The sequence below is a fragment of the Pelobates fuscus genome, chromosome 1 (assembly GCF_036172605.1).
Source record: "Pelobates fuscus isolate aPelFus1 chromosome 1, aPelFus1.pri, whole genome shotgun sequence".
In the NCBI taxonomy this organism is placed as follows: Eukaryota; Metazoa; Chordata; class Amphibia; order Anura; family Pelobatidae; genus Pelobates; species Pelobates fuscus.
The window spans coordinates 20820604-20834716 of NC_086317.1; the positions used below are offsets into that span (position 1 = coordinate 20820604).

Sequence of the window (14113 nt, forward strand, 5' to 3'; positions counted from 1 at the left end):
TTCATTTAGGGCCCACACCTGCCGTTCAGGGGTGGGGGCCGGGGGGGTGGACGGTAGGTCCCCCCCCACCCCCCCTCTGCCATTCTTATCTAGGGCCCCCACCCACCGCTCAGGGAGAACAGTAGGTCCCCCCTTATTGTTTTTTTAGGGCCCCCACCCGCCGCTCAGGGGTGGGGGCCGGGGGGGGACAGTAGGTCGTCCCCCCTCATTATCTTCATGGCCCCCACCCGCTGCTCAGGAGTGGGGGCCTGGGGGGGAGGACAGTAGGTCCCCCCCTTATTGTTTTTTTAGGGCCCCCACCCACCGCTCAGAGGTGGGGGCCGGGGGGGAGGACGGTAGGTCCCCCCACCATTCTTATCTAGGGCCCCCACCCACCGCTCAGGGGTGTGGGCCAGGAGAGGACAGTAGGTTCCACCCCCTCTCTTTATTTAGGGCCCCCACCCACCGCTCAGGGGTGGGGGCCAGCGGGGGAGGACAGTAGGTCCCCCCTTATTGTTTTTTTAGGGCCCCCACCCGCCGCTCAGATGTGGGGGCCGGGGAGGGACAGTAGGTCGTCCCCCCTCATTATCTTCATGGCCCCCACCCGCCGCTCAGGAGTGGGGGCCTGGGGGGGAGGACAGTAGGTCCCCCCTCTCATCATCTTCATGGCCCCCACCCGCCGCTCAGGGTGGGGGAGGGGGGAGGACAATAGGTCCGCCCCCCTTATTGTAATTTATGTAATTTTTTTTCTACAGTGAGCAGCCACAGGCTGCTCACTGTTTAGTAGACATGCCCCATACTCGCGGTATAGCGAGTAGGGGCATTCGGGAGATTTTAATCTCCCTTGTGCTATTATGGGGGTCATATTGACCCCCATAGAGTGAGGTGAGGACATGGGGGGCTTATGAAGTGGCGGGGAGCACTGTTTCCTGCCACTTCTATCTTTACATATTACAAGGAGGGAGCTGCGTGCCGGTAGATCCTTCCTTGTAATAAACCGAACGAGCAAACGAACACTGATACAGTGTTAGTTTGTTCGTCTGATTTTTTCTATTCATTCATTCGTCTATCTGACTAATGAATGAATAGATGAAATTCCCGTTCGCATGCCCAGGTGTTTCACTGGGCATGTGCGGGAATCTCACAGTCTGTCTAGTGTGGGTAGATGACGTGTCCCACAGGGACTTTATCTACCCACACAAAGATGGCGGCGCCCTGCATATAGATCGGGGCAGAAGATAAAGATTTAAAAATAGGTAATCTGGGGGGCTTAGGGGTATTTGGGGGTGACTAGGGGGTCGATTGGATGTAGTGGAGGCAGGAGGGGGGTTAAAAAAAAAAAGGGATTCGGCATGACAGTGCCGCTTTAATTGTATAAAAGTATGTGCCAAGTATTTACTGTTTACATACAGAATCTCCCCATTGTACTTGCAGTCTACAACAAATGCATGCCTTAAAAGATAGTTACCCGTAGTTAGACAGAATAATTATAATATGAAAGTATTTTCCAATTCTCTTTCAATTTACACTTTATGTAATTGGGTTTTTATGTTTTGTTTTTTTGTAAATCTCTGTTTATTTGTTTTCCACAAAACAAGATAGTCATCAAGCAACATTTATGCATGAAGTCAAAGTGTGTATAGTGCAAACGTCCGTCGCAGCGAATGAGGTGTGGCTATTTACATATAAAACGTGAAAATTACAGAGCCAGCCATAAAAAATAAATTAAAGTTAAAAGTAGTTCTTATTTAATTTTTTGTGTGCCACAATCACAGATTGCGTGTGGGACTAATATGTGTATAAAGACAATGTTGTACTCAGTAGAAGACAGTTGTTAACCTAAGTTTAGTCAGTCTGCTTGAGCTAAGACATTACATTGATGGATATAAGTTTATTTTGACAGGGAATATAGGCCAACAATCTAATCTGGGAGACCAGTTCCCACAGCCAATTACTTTGATCATAACTGAGAACAATGTTCCTCAATTACGATGTAGAAGTGGGAGAGATTTCTGTTTTAGATGGTCCACAAAGAGTAGATTATATTAAATCTGATTAAACATTTCAGTGTTTGGGAAAAGGAACAATATCCCTTAGAGGTATGGAATTTAAGCGTTATATTAACTCTTTCGTGGTTGGTCTGGACCAAGTATAGGCAATCTGCGCGACAAGGTTTTCTACGTTTGCTTTAGATCTGTTGCAACCAAAAGGATATTTTCTAGTGTTTGTAGAACTACAGTTTGCTTGATGCTTTGCCAGCTGTAGGTCTCCTGCTGGCGGCGTGGCGCTGACATACAAGTACGTTTTGTATACACTGTCAATACGTAATTCACACGTCCGCATTAACAGTGACAATTTCTCCCAACCTGCACAAACAGGAGGCTTTGGGACGCCTGCGCTCTTTATAGCAGTGCTTGAAAAATTTTGCTTGGAATCTAGGAGCCAGCTAGAAAAGTTAGGAGCCAGGTTTCTCTACATCAAAAATACAATTCTTAAATGGATACTGTGACGAGACCAATCTCGCCACTGTGCATTGGAGGAGCCTTGTTGCCCGCCTGCTGCCTTTTAGACTATGGCCCCATGTTGAAACGCTTGATTTTCCCCTGCAAAGACACGAAAGCCGGGTCATTCGGTGCTTGCCCTGTTTGATCGGTGATACCCCAGATAGCTATGCCATGGAGCCCATTCGTATAATGAAAGACTATGGGAAAGACTGACAAATACAAATTAAGACCACCCAGGTGCAGTGTAAAATAAGGATAAAAAGAATAGTTACCGTATATACTCGAGTATAAGCCGAGTTTTTCAGCCCATTTTTTGGGCTGAAAAACCCCAACTCGGCTTATACTCGAGTCAAGGTCTGTATTATGGCAATTTGCATTGCCATAATACAGACAGGGGGAGAGGGGGGCTGGCAGAGCTGTACTTACCTTTCCTGCAGCTCCTGTCAGCTTCCTCCTCTTCCGCGCCGTCCGTTCAGCACCTCGGTCAGCTCCTTACAGTGTAAGCTGACAGAAGAGCAGAACGGACGGCGCAGAGGAGGAGGAGAGAGCTGACAGGAGCTGCAGAACAGGTAAGTTACAGCTCTGCCAGCCCCCCTCTCCCCCCCACTGAACTGCCACTGGACCACCAGGGAAGGAGAGCCCCCCTCCCTGCCATATATCAAGCAGGGAGGGGGGACGAAAAAAAAAATATAAATAAAATAAGAAATAAATAATAAAATAAAAATTAATAACAAAAAAAAGGGGTATAAGGACCACTATGGGAGGGGGGGGGTATAAGGACCACTATGGGAGGGAGGGGGTATAAGGACCGCTATGGGAGGGAGGGGGGGGGATAAGGACCACTATGGGAGGGAGGGGGGGATAAGGACCACTATGGGAGGGAGGGGGGGGGATAAGGACCACTATGGGAGGGAGGGGGGGGATAAGGACCACTATGGGAGGGAGGGGGGGGATAAGGACCACTATGGGAGGGAGGGGGGTATAAGGACCACTATGGGAGGGAGGGGGGGGGTATAAGGACCACTATGGGAGGGGGTGGGATAAGGACCACTATGGGAGGGAGGGGGGGTATAAGTACCACTATGGGAGGGAGGGGGGTATAAGGACCACTATGGGAGGGAGACGGGGTATAAGGACCACTATTGGAGGGAGGGGGGTATAAGGACCACTATGGGAGGGGGTGGGATAAGGACCACTATGGGAGGGAGGGGGGGTATAAGGACCACTATGGGAGGGAGGGGGGTATAAGGACCACTATGGGAGGGAGGGGGGGTATAAGGACCACTATGGGAGGGAGGGGGTGGTATATGGACCACTATGGGAGGGATGGGGGGGATAAGGAACACTATGGGAGGGAGAAGGGGGATAAGGACCACTATGAGAGGGAGGGGGTGGGATAAGGACCACTAGGGGAGGGGAGGGTAAGGACCACTAGGGGAGGGGTGAGTCAGGACCACTGGGGGGGGGGGGTGAAGGAACACGGGGGTGGGGAGGTAAGGACAACTGAGGGAGGAGGAGGGGAAGTCAGGACATATGGGGGGGGAGGGGGCGGCAAAATGTTTTTTGCCTACGGCGGCAAATATCCTTGCACCGGCCCTGCACACACTGCATTCACACACTGCATTCATACACACACACACTGCACTCATACACACACGCTGCACTCATACACACACACATACGCACACACTGCATTCATTATACACACACTGTAAATAAATATTCAATTAATATATTTTTTTTAGGATCTAATTTTATTTAGAAATTTACCAGTAGCTGCTGCATTTCCCACCCTAGTCTTCTACTCGAGTCAATAAGTTTTCCCAGTTTTTTGGGATAAAATTAGGGGCCTCGGCTTATATTCGGGTCGGCTTATACTCGAGTATATACGGTACTTCCTTTTATGGTCAGATATAACAAAAGGATTCCTCTCAATCCTCACAGTACATATAAGGTAAAACAGAATATATCTAGACCTATAGAAAAATAAAAGAAAGCGCTCATAGGGGATTAACGTTAGACCATAAGTGTCCCCTTGGATTTATATCACACTTACAGAATATCTGTATTTTTCAAGCTCATCAAATTGGTGGATCTCCCCAGATTCCTCGAAATTAGGATGGTAGATTAAGCATGCAAAAGATAAAAAATATCATAGTGCAACACTGTTTGAAAAGTAAAATCACAGCTTTTAATGGTTACACTTACAGTATAGTAGTGATAAAAAGGCTCATCAAAATGATTCTGTTTTCTTCCATCAATGTGGGGCCAAAACGTCCTTATAAAGAGGTCAGGCAGGCAAAACAGGTATACATTTATAAAATAATAAAATGCCAATCAAATAAAAAGTCTCAAGTCTCTACGCGTTTCGTCTGGGTCACCAGACTTCCTCAGGAGTAGTGCTTCAATCCCTCTGGGGGCTTCAACTTCCTTATATAGGTCTTCCCGCCGGTATTTCAATCCAATTTTCGAAAAACCGATCAGCTGTGTGTCGGTTTGTTCATTCGCTCCATATATGGAGTTCCGGATCCTGCTTGTGGAACGCACGTGCGTTCCATAGACCCGGAAGCATCCACCTCCTCCTCATCTGAGCGGACGTGCGTCACTGGAACGCACGTGCGTTCCACTTCATCCGGTTTATATATCGACATCAGAAGGTCCCCATAATGCAAACAAAAAAGAATAAAATGGAATTGAATAAAATAGAATTTCATCATATTAATGTTAGTGTACAATCATTGTAGATAAATTTGTTTCGTTCTTTGTACATACAATGTTATTTCTAGCCCATATCTGATTTGGTCTAAGGCATAATAGAATCAGGATTTTGTATTCCCACAGCTAATATTGGTCTATCAGGACCTGAATGCTATCCATTAGTATGTTAGAATCTCCTGCTCTATAATATTACTGAGCAATTCATACTATATATAGGGTTGTGTGTTTTAATCACACTTCTCTTATTTACATGTTAAAAGTATATAATGTTGTCTAAATGTATAAGAAAAACAAGCTTATTACGGGGGCAACAGAAAAAGGGGGAGGTTTGTGCAAGAGGTGATGGTGGCAAAGGGAAAGATTCTGGAGTCACTGGCCAAAAATATGCATATTAAATATACATATTTAAAATAAATAAATAAATAAAAATAAAAATAAAAATAAAAATATATGGTTATAGGCATAAAATTTATGAAAATTGTTGTTATAGAAAAAATTATTATAGAAAAAATTATAAATTATAAAAAAACAAATCAAATCAAAATCCACATTTAATCCTAGTGGTTGTAAAGTTTTGAGCCTATGTATCCAGAATCCCTCCCTCTGTCTAAGTTTGGTGATAATGTCCCCTCCCCTTGCATCCAAAACAACTTGTTCAATGACAATCCAGGACAGACTATGTGTTCTGAAGCTGGGACACTGATTACAGTGTGTGGGGACTGAATGGTTCTGAACCCCCTTCCTTATATTGTTCAAATGCTCCAAAAAACGTATTTTGGCTTTCCGTCCGGTTCTCCCCACATACTGTGCCCCACAGCCACACATGAGTAAATATACCACATTGGTGGATACGCATGTTATATTTTCTTTGATTTTAAATTCTTCTCCGGTGGTTGTGCTTTTAAAGGTTTCAATATGGCTTGGTCTCAATTTGCAGGCTTTACATTGCCCACATGTATAAAAACCCTTTCTACTGTTATGTCTTCCAGTTTTATTAGGTAATTTAAAAAAACTAGGTGTGAGATGTGTCGAGAGGTTTCTCCCTTTCCTATATATAACTTTGGGAATATTTGGTATTCTACGTCCCAAAAATTCATCAAGCTGAAGGATGGACCAATGTTTTTTAAAGATTTTGTTGATGTGAAACGCTTTTGAGTTAAACTGCGTGTTAAAAGAGTACTCAAAAGGATTTCTTTTGTTAATTAGTGGTTTGGATCTATCAACCAAAAGGTCCCCCCTATTGGTATTCCTGATTCTTTTTGCCTCTGCCTTTAGATGCTCTTCTCTGTACCCTTTTTCTACAAACTTTTTAATCAAAAGGTCTGCTTGTTCTTCATATAGTTTTTCATTCGTGCAGTTCCGTCTCAGCCTAGTGAATTGGCTTTTGGGGACTCCTGAGAGCCATTTGGGATGGTGTCCACTATTTGATTGGATGAAACTATTTACATCTGTGGGCTTAAAAAAGGTCTTGGTTTTTATTACTGAATCTTCAATAAAGATTGTCAGGTCCAGAAAATCTATGCTTATTGGATTGTAAATTGGTGTAAACACCAGGGACAACATATTGTTGTTGAGATAGGAGAAAAAATCATCAAGTTGTTCATCAGACCCTTTCCAGATTACAAGGATATCGTCAATGTACCGACGCCAGAGCACCAGGTTTGCCCCAAATGGACTGTCAGTCCAAATGAATGAACGTTCCCAGCTGTCCATAAAAATGTTTGCATAACTGGGGGCAAACCTGGTGCCCATAGCCGTACCCTTGACTTGCAGAAAGAAATCATCATTGAACATAAAAAAATTGTGTGTCAAAATAAACTCAATTGATTCAAGTAAAAATGACCTGAATTTGGGATCCAATGTTTCATCTCCCTCGAGATTTTCCCTCACGGCCTGTAGCCCTTGTTTATGATCTATTACGGAATATAAAGAGCTAACATCCAGCGTAATCCAGATGTAGTCTTTGCACCATTCGATCGAATCCAGTTCTTGTAATAGATGTTTTGTATCTTTTAAGTAGGACTTCGCTGCTTGGGCATATTTTTGTAGTGAGTGGTCTATAAATTGTGACAGTTTGGATGTGAGGGAATCGATGCCACTTATTATGGGTCTCCCAGGTGGATTAGTTTTGGACTTATGTACTTTCGGGAGAAAGTAAAAAGTTGGGATTCTGGGATGTTCTTGAAAAAGAAACCCATAAATGTTGGCATCGATTATGTTGTCAGTTACGGCTTTCTCCAGTAATATTTTTAATTCGCCCTTAAAGGGTACATTAGGGTTACTAGAGAGTTTGGTATATGTGGTAGTGTCCCCTAACAATCTATAGGCCTCTCCTAGGTAAAAATCAATAGACATAACCACTATCCCTCCCCCTTTATCTGAGTTCTTAATGACTATGTCGTCTCTTTTTTTCAGGTGGTCTAAGGTTTCCATCTCTTTTTTGGTCATATTGTTACAGAACTCTTTTTTATTAGTTAACATTTCTAGATCTTTTGTTACCATTTTATTGAAAACCTCTATTTGGCTGCCTTTGTCTTGGGGTTGGAAAGTGGATTTGGGTCTGAATTTCATGTGCGGGTTTGTTTCATAATTAGATTTACTATTCTGTCCCAATGGATCCTCTAGTTCCTTCTTGATAAAAAATCTTTTGATGCTCAATTTTCTGATGAATTTCTGAAGGTCTATATAGACCTGAAATGAGTCTGGAGGGGTGTTTGGAGTGTATTTTAGGCCTTTTTTCAGAATTAGGCATTCCTCTTCGGTTAATTTGATCTCCGAAATATTAAAAATGCCCATCGATTCCTCCTTCACACGTTGGTCTATATTTAAGTCTCCCTCTCTGGACTTATTCTCCTTCTTTTCCCTGGTGTGTCTTGGTCCACTAATGGGGTGAATCGGTTGGTTAAATCCATTCTGTTGGGCTTTGGAGCGAAATATTGTGTTATGCCCTTTTTCTTGACCTTTTGGTCTCGCCCCCTCTCTAAAAAATCTCTATCTTGAGATGTTTCTCTCTCTAGATGTGTCTCGACTCTATTAGGTCCATTTTCATTTTGCGTTTGTGTTCTTAAATTCCATTTAGATTGCTGGTTATAAATGGGGACATATCTGTCTCTTTTTATCGGGGAGTGCTGTCTATAATTCTCATTAGTTTTCCTTGACAAATGGGTGACGTTTCTTTTCGGGGAATGTTGTCTATAATTCTCATTAGTTTCTCTTGATAAATGAGTATCATTTCTTGTTGTATTAATGGGCTTTCTTTTATTATAATTAAAATGGAAATTTTGCATACTGCGTCTGTCTTTTTTATTTCTGATGGAAAAAAGTTGGATCTCCTTATCTTTTATATCTCTCCTGTATTTATTGTTCTTAGTCTCTGCAATTCTCTCGTCCATTTTCTGGACCCTGTCATATACTACTTTTTCTTTTTGTATGAACTCAGGACTTTTTTTGTCAAAAGTATTGCTTTTTTCTAAGTTACCCAACTCCTCTATAACATTATTTAAATTCTCCTTTTCGAAGTCCACTATAATTTCCATCAAAACTGTCGCGCATGTTTCTAAGGCTTTGTCCCACCTATCAGCGTGGCGTGAGTTCTCCAATCCGTTCGCGGGATTTTTGGATAACCTCAGGCCCCTTGGTATTAGGCCTTCTTTAATGTAACCCTCCAGAAAGGAGATCTCCCACCACTTTTTAGTCTCTTTGATAGATAATCTCTCTAGATTTTTAAAAAACATATCGATATGTAATTTATTGTCTTTTGCTGCCATGTGTTCAATGGAGTTTTGCCTCTGTCCTTGGAGATAATTGGATTACCTCCCAATTATCTCCAGGATAGAAGACTCTGTGGAACTGGTTTTGGGCAGAAAAGCCATGCTTCATTTGGTCACAAAGGACTATGATCTATCTTTTGAACCACTGGACCAGTTTGTATGATTTTTACATATGTTTGTATGTATTTGGAGTATGCTGATTCTGAAAATGTAAGTTTTATGTCAATGTGATGCATACTTTAAAAGTTATGTGGAAAAACTGTATTTCTCTGCCTGTGATAATTACATTACCCATTGTGTAAGGTAATTTTATCACAGGCAGAGGGGAGGATTTTGTGTGGTAGTGTCTGAGTGTATTGTACGTGTTTATTGGTTGTTTTCCAAAACCCTGTGGGTGGTACTAATGTGTATATAAGAACAATAATCCCACAGCTTTGTCTGTTCACTGCTTGACCCTCAACACGGAGCTTTGTCTCGTTCTTGTAGGGGAATTTATTGTTTGCTGTTCCATTTTGACTGCTAGGAGTGTAAACCTATTCGTATGGTTTTTCCTATTCGGCTGTTTACAGCATTCGTATGTTTGAGAGCATTCGTATGCTTCTCCGGTTCGGTGGAATGGTGTCTACAGTAGCTGTGCCTGTGTCTCTTGGAGGGGAAGATCTTCTAAACGGCGGTTTAACCCTTTTATGCCTGGAGGTGCTGTTACAGATACTATAGTCCCCATAACCGCTACAGCGTAATGTAGTTGTTCTTATGTCTATAGCCTATCCGTGCACGCTTGTCAAAGTAAACACTTTAACTCAGACGGCCTCTAGCGGCACTTTCTCGGTAAGTACTGAACAATGTGTAGCACCGTCATTGTGAATCCATGCTTTGCAAGGAGGCACTGAATGCTCTCCATAGGGATTCATTGATTATCTATGAGTAGATGTTGATTGGTGCAGAGTGGCATTTTGCCGCCCATGCACAATAGCCTCTCAATGCTTTCCTATAAGGGGGAAGCATTGGATCGACTGAGATCGTCAAGATTAAAGGGAAACTCTACTCACCGAAAATACAGCTTATTTTCCTCCCAAACTAAATTCTACCCATCCCCTGCACCTCTGTAACCCCCCTTGCAAGACATATAAACTTCAATAAATATTATAATTCTTACCTTATTTCCAGCGCCGCGTCACACATCCATCCTCCGTCGTCTACACCCCCTTCCGCATCATCCGATCAGCTGACCCACTCTCCTTCCCTCCGCCAATGAGCTCATACTCATTGGGAATCATTGGGAAGCAAGAGCGCATGCGCATCTAACGCAGCGCACCACCCCTCGCACGCTTCACGCAGAGATTCATTGAATCCCCTTGTGAAGCTGCATTAGACCCACGTGATGTGCGACGTCCTCATACAGTGCGTGGGGGCGTCGCACGTCGTAACTCACCTTTCCTCTCCTATGGATGCGGAAGCACCATCTAGCGGCTAGGTAAGAGAAGGCAGCTGGAGGTGGGATTTTCAATTTAACCAAAACACTGCGGTTTAGCAAAAACCACAGTGTTTTGACAAACTTGGTTAAGGGTAGAGGGCCAAGGCACCCAGACCACTCAAATGAGATGAAGTGGTCTGGGTGCCTAGAGTGTCCCTTTAATGCACTCAGCCATGGAGGTGGACCCGGCCATGTGATTGGAGGTAAGCAGATCACCTAAACAGACACATTTACTGGCACACACACTCACTGACAGACAGGCACACACACACTTTCACTGACAGACAGGCACACACATTCACTCTCACAGACAGACACTCACTCTCACAGACAGACAATCAGACATACACTCACTCACTAACAGACAGACACACATATACACTCTTACTAACAGGCACACACACTGATACTGCAACACTCACAAGCACATTTTCACATACACAAGTTATAATTTATTTAATATAAATTTGCCCACCCAGCCCCCCTACCTTTTGGGAGACCTGGAGTGGATACTGGGGGTCCAGTGGGGCGGCACTGATCGTCTCCCTGCTTAGCCCTCACTCACTGTTTAGTTAGCCGGTGCCAGAATGACGTCATATTCCGGCATCACTGCGAGGCGCACGGGAGCAGAGCAGGAAGAATACAGCTTCCTCGCGGCCTCCGCACTCAGCTGCCTCCCTCTCTCAGCACTTCATGCTTCACAAGCCGGCCGCCCTCGCTCTCAATGATCCGCCTCCCATGTTAATTTCCATTCTCTTAGCAGATCTTTATTTTAGTCCATCAATAAAATATAATACAAACAAGTACAAAAAGGTGTGGCAAGACAGACGTAATTTAAATTGAAAAGGAATGAAGAATAAAACCGGTTAAGAGAGGTAAAAAAGTGGAGGAATTATCTACGTGCTTCTAATGTGCAAGGTACAATCACGGAACAATGCTATTAGGCACTGTATTGATAGTTTATATTATTTTATGATCACAATAGGCATGCATTCAAACAGCAAGAAAACCATCAGACAGAAGATAGAATGCAATTTATTTTATTGGTTTTTGTTAGGGCTATTTTTCTTTCCCCCGGGGATCCTAAAGACTGCAGTTCGTACTTTAGGAATTCCAATCAGCACATCACACCTACAGGCCTGGAGAATTTACTGAATTCTGCGTTTATTGGTATAACTCATCAGATTATATAGGTATCTGATCATGTCGCATTACATCACATTATACAGAATCAGCAATTATTTTGGACAGCTGTCATAGATTGCTCGTAGTCTCAAGACATAAGTCGCTTGTATTTCTGTGCCTAAATTTCGACTTACAAAAATAAGCAATAAGGTCAGGAAGAATTGCAATCTGGTAAGTTCCATATTATTAAAGTATTAATAATTTATACATCTTTTATATGAATAATATTTCTCTGATATGGGTAATATGTATACGTAGTCTCAGGATGGAGGGGTAATACAAAATGACGGATTCGTTATAGGATTTCAATCTATCAGTTTACATTTCTCGTAGTAATGAAATATTCCCTGCATCTCACTATCCTAAGAATTCAAGAGCTAATTCGTTAGTGGAATTTATTACCTTGAAATAAAACTATAAACATACCAAACTCTGCCCTGTTCATTTTACAAGTGGTCTGATTGTATTTGTATTTTATGCAAATTTTGTGATATACCATAATGTAATATAATATTTAAGGGCTTAACATTTGTAGCCCTATGCTTCTAACGAGGCCTTAAAAGTTACTCGCTGCCAGCCTTAATATATCCCCCCTGGGGTGAATTTCTACTCACCAGGACTAATTTTTCACTTGCCAATGGCTAGTGGCAAGTTGATATTTTGAGCCCTGTAATATATAGTGTCTAGCCTGTAGACTCAGTACATGGATAGCTTGGGTAGCCCGATTGCTTGTGTGTGTATATATATTTATATATATCATGATTCTCAGGCAGTCCTTAATTTTATTTTCCCCAATTTTCTGTATTTTGACTTTTATTTTTCTATGTTTTTTTTTTTTTTTAGTTGGCCCTTTAACAATTGTCTACAGCAAACCCCCAAGTTTAAAAAAGATTCAAATGAAGAATCCCTATGTGACTCATGGGGGATACTTTAGTCCAAGACACTGTTTCGGGCGCTACAGAACCGCAGTTATCATCCCGCATCGAAACCGAGAGGTACATCTCCGATACTTGCTATATTATCTGCATCCTTTCCTGCAGCGACAGCAACTACACTATGCAATCTTCGTGGTGCATCAGGTACGTTTCTCCAGCTTTTACCAAACCTGTCTTGCAAGTAACCACATTTCAGAACAGTCTCATTGGAGGGTTAGGTTGGAGAATCAAGGGCTATTTAGCTACGGTCTAAAACAGTCCCCCCATTCTTTTGTCCTCTAGATTTTCTGAAAAAAATATTGTTTGCGTTGATTGTGTGAGTGTAAAATGAAAACTTTATCCTTGTGCCTTTAATCTTACAAGTGCATGTGCCCATATGCAGTCCAATAAAACATATTAGAGAGGAAAGTGTAATTTATTTTATTTTAGCATTAAAACTCTTAAATTGCTCACTAGTCATATATCCCTGATCTTTGTTTCAAAATATAACTGTAAAAGGATTATTTTAAAGCGAGACTCTTAACCCTGATTTTTTTTTTCTAATTGTGCTGCTTCATTTGTAAAAAGTTTTTATTGACCTCATTTGAACGCCTGTCAAGGCACAGGCTGGCAAATTATTTGAATCTTATGGTGTTCCATGATGCTTTGCATATAGCTATTTTTTTTATTGTGTTTGTTGTTGTTATTATTATTATTATTATTATTATTACGTTATTTATATAGCGCCATCAAATTCTGCAGCGCTTTACAATAGGTGGACGAACAGACATGTAGTTGTAACAGAGGGGTTGAAGGCCCTGCTCAATTAGCTTACATGCTAGAGGGAGTGGGGTGTAGTGACACAAAAAGGTAAGGATAGTATTAGACTAGTGACAGTTGCAAGAGAGGAATCAGTTGGGAGCTATTAACAGTTTAATTGATACGCTTTTATGAAGAAGTGGGTTTTTAATGATTTTTTTTGAAGGAGTGGAGACTGGGTGAGCATCTAACGGAGGAGGGAAGCGAGTTCCACAGGAACGGTGCAGCCCTCGAGAAATCTTGAAGGCGAGCATCAGAGGTGGGAGTACGGACAGAAGATAGACGTAAGTCTTCAGCAGATTGTAAGGGCCTAGACGGGACATACTTGTGTATTAGGGAGGATAGATAGGTGGGAGCAGCATTATGTAGAGATTTGAAAGCAAGAACCAGAATTTTAAATTGAGCCCTATATCTTACAGGAAGCCAATGTAGGGACTGACAGAAGGGTAAGGTGTGGGAGGTGCCGGTGCACAGGAAGATTAGCCTCGCCGCCGCATTCATTATGGACTGTAACGGCGCAAGTTGGGCGCAATGTTTTTGAGATGGAAACGACAGGATTTGGCGATAGACTGAACATGAGGCGTGAAGGAGAGGTCGGAGTCAAAGAGAACACCTAGGCAGCGAGCCTGCGTGGTGGAGCTGATGGTAGCACCATTGACTTGGAGGGAGACAGACACGGGAGTAACAACACTTGAGGGAGGAAATTCTGTTCACATATTATGGTTGAAAGATGCTGGTAGCTTGGGACAA

General features: G+C 42.6%; 1 protein-coding gene across 1 annotated transcript in view; it reads left to right on the forward strand.

Moving 5' to 3' along the window:
* Positions 1–14113, forward strand: part of LOC134601983 (beta-1,4-galactosyltransferase 3-like) — a 115272-nt gene that overhangs the window by 48489 nt on the left and 52670 nt on the right. Inside the window, exon 3 of the mRNA XM_063446488.1 lies at positions 12474–12709. Coding sequence (XP_063302558.1) covers positions 12474–12709 — 236 coding nt within the window. The remainder of the gene's footprint in view (positions 1–12473; positions 12710–14113) is intronic.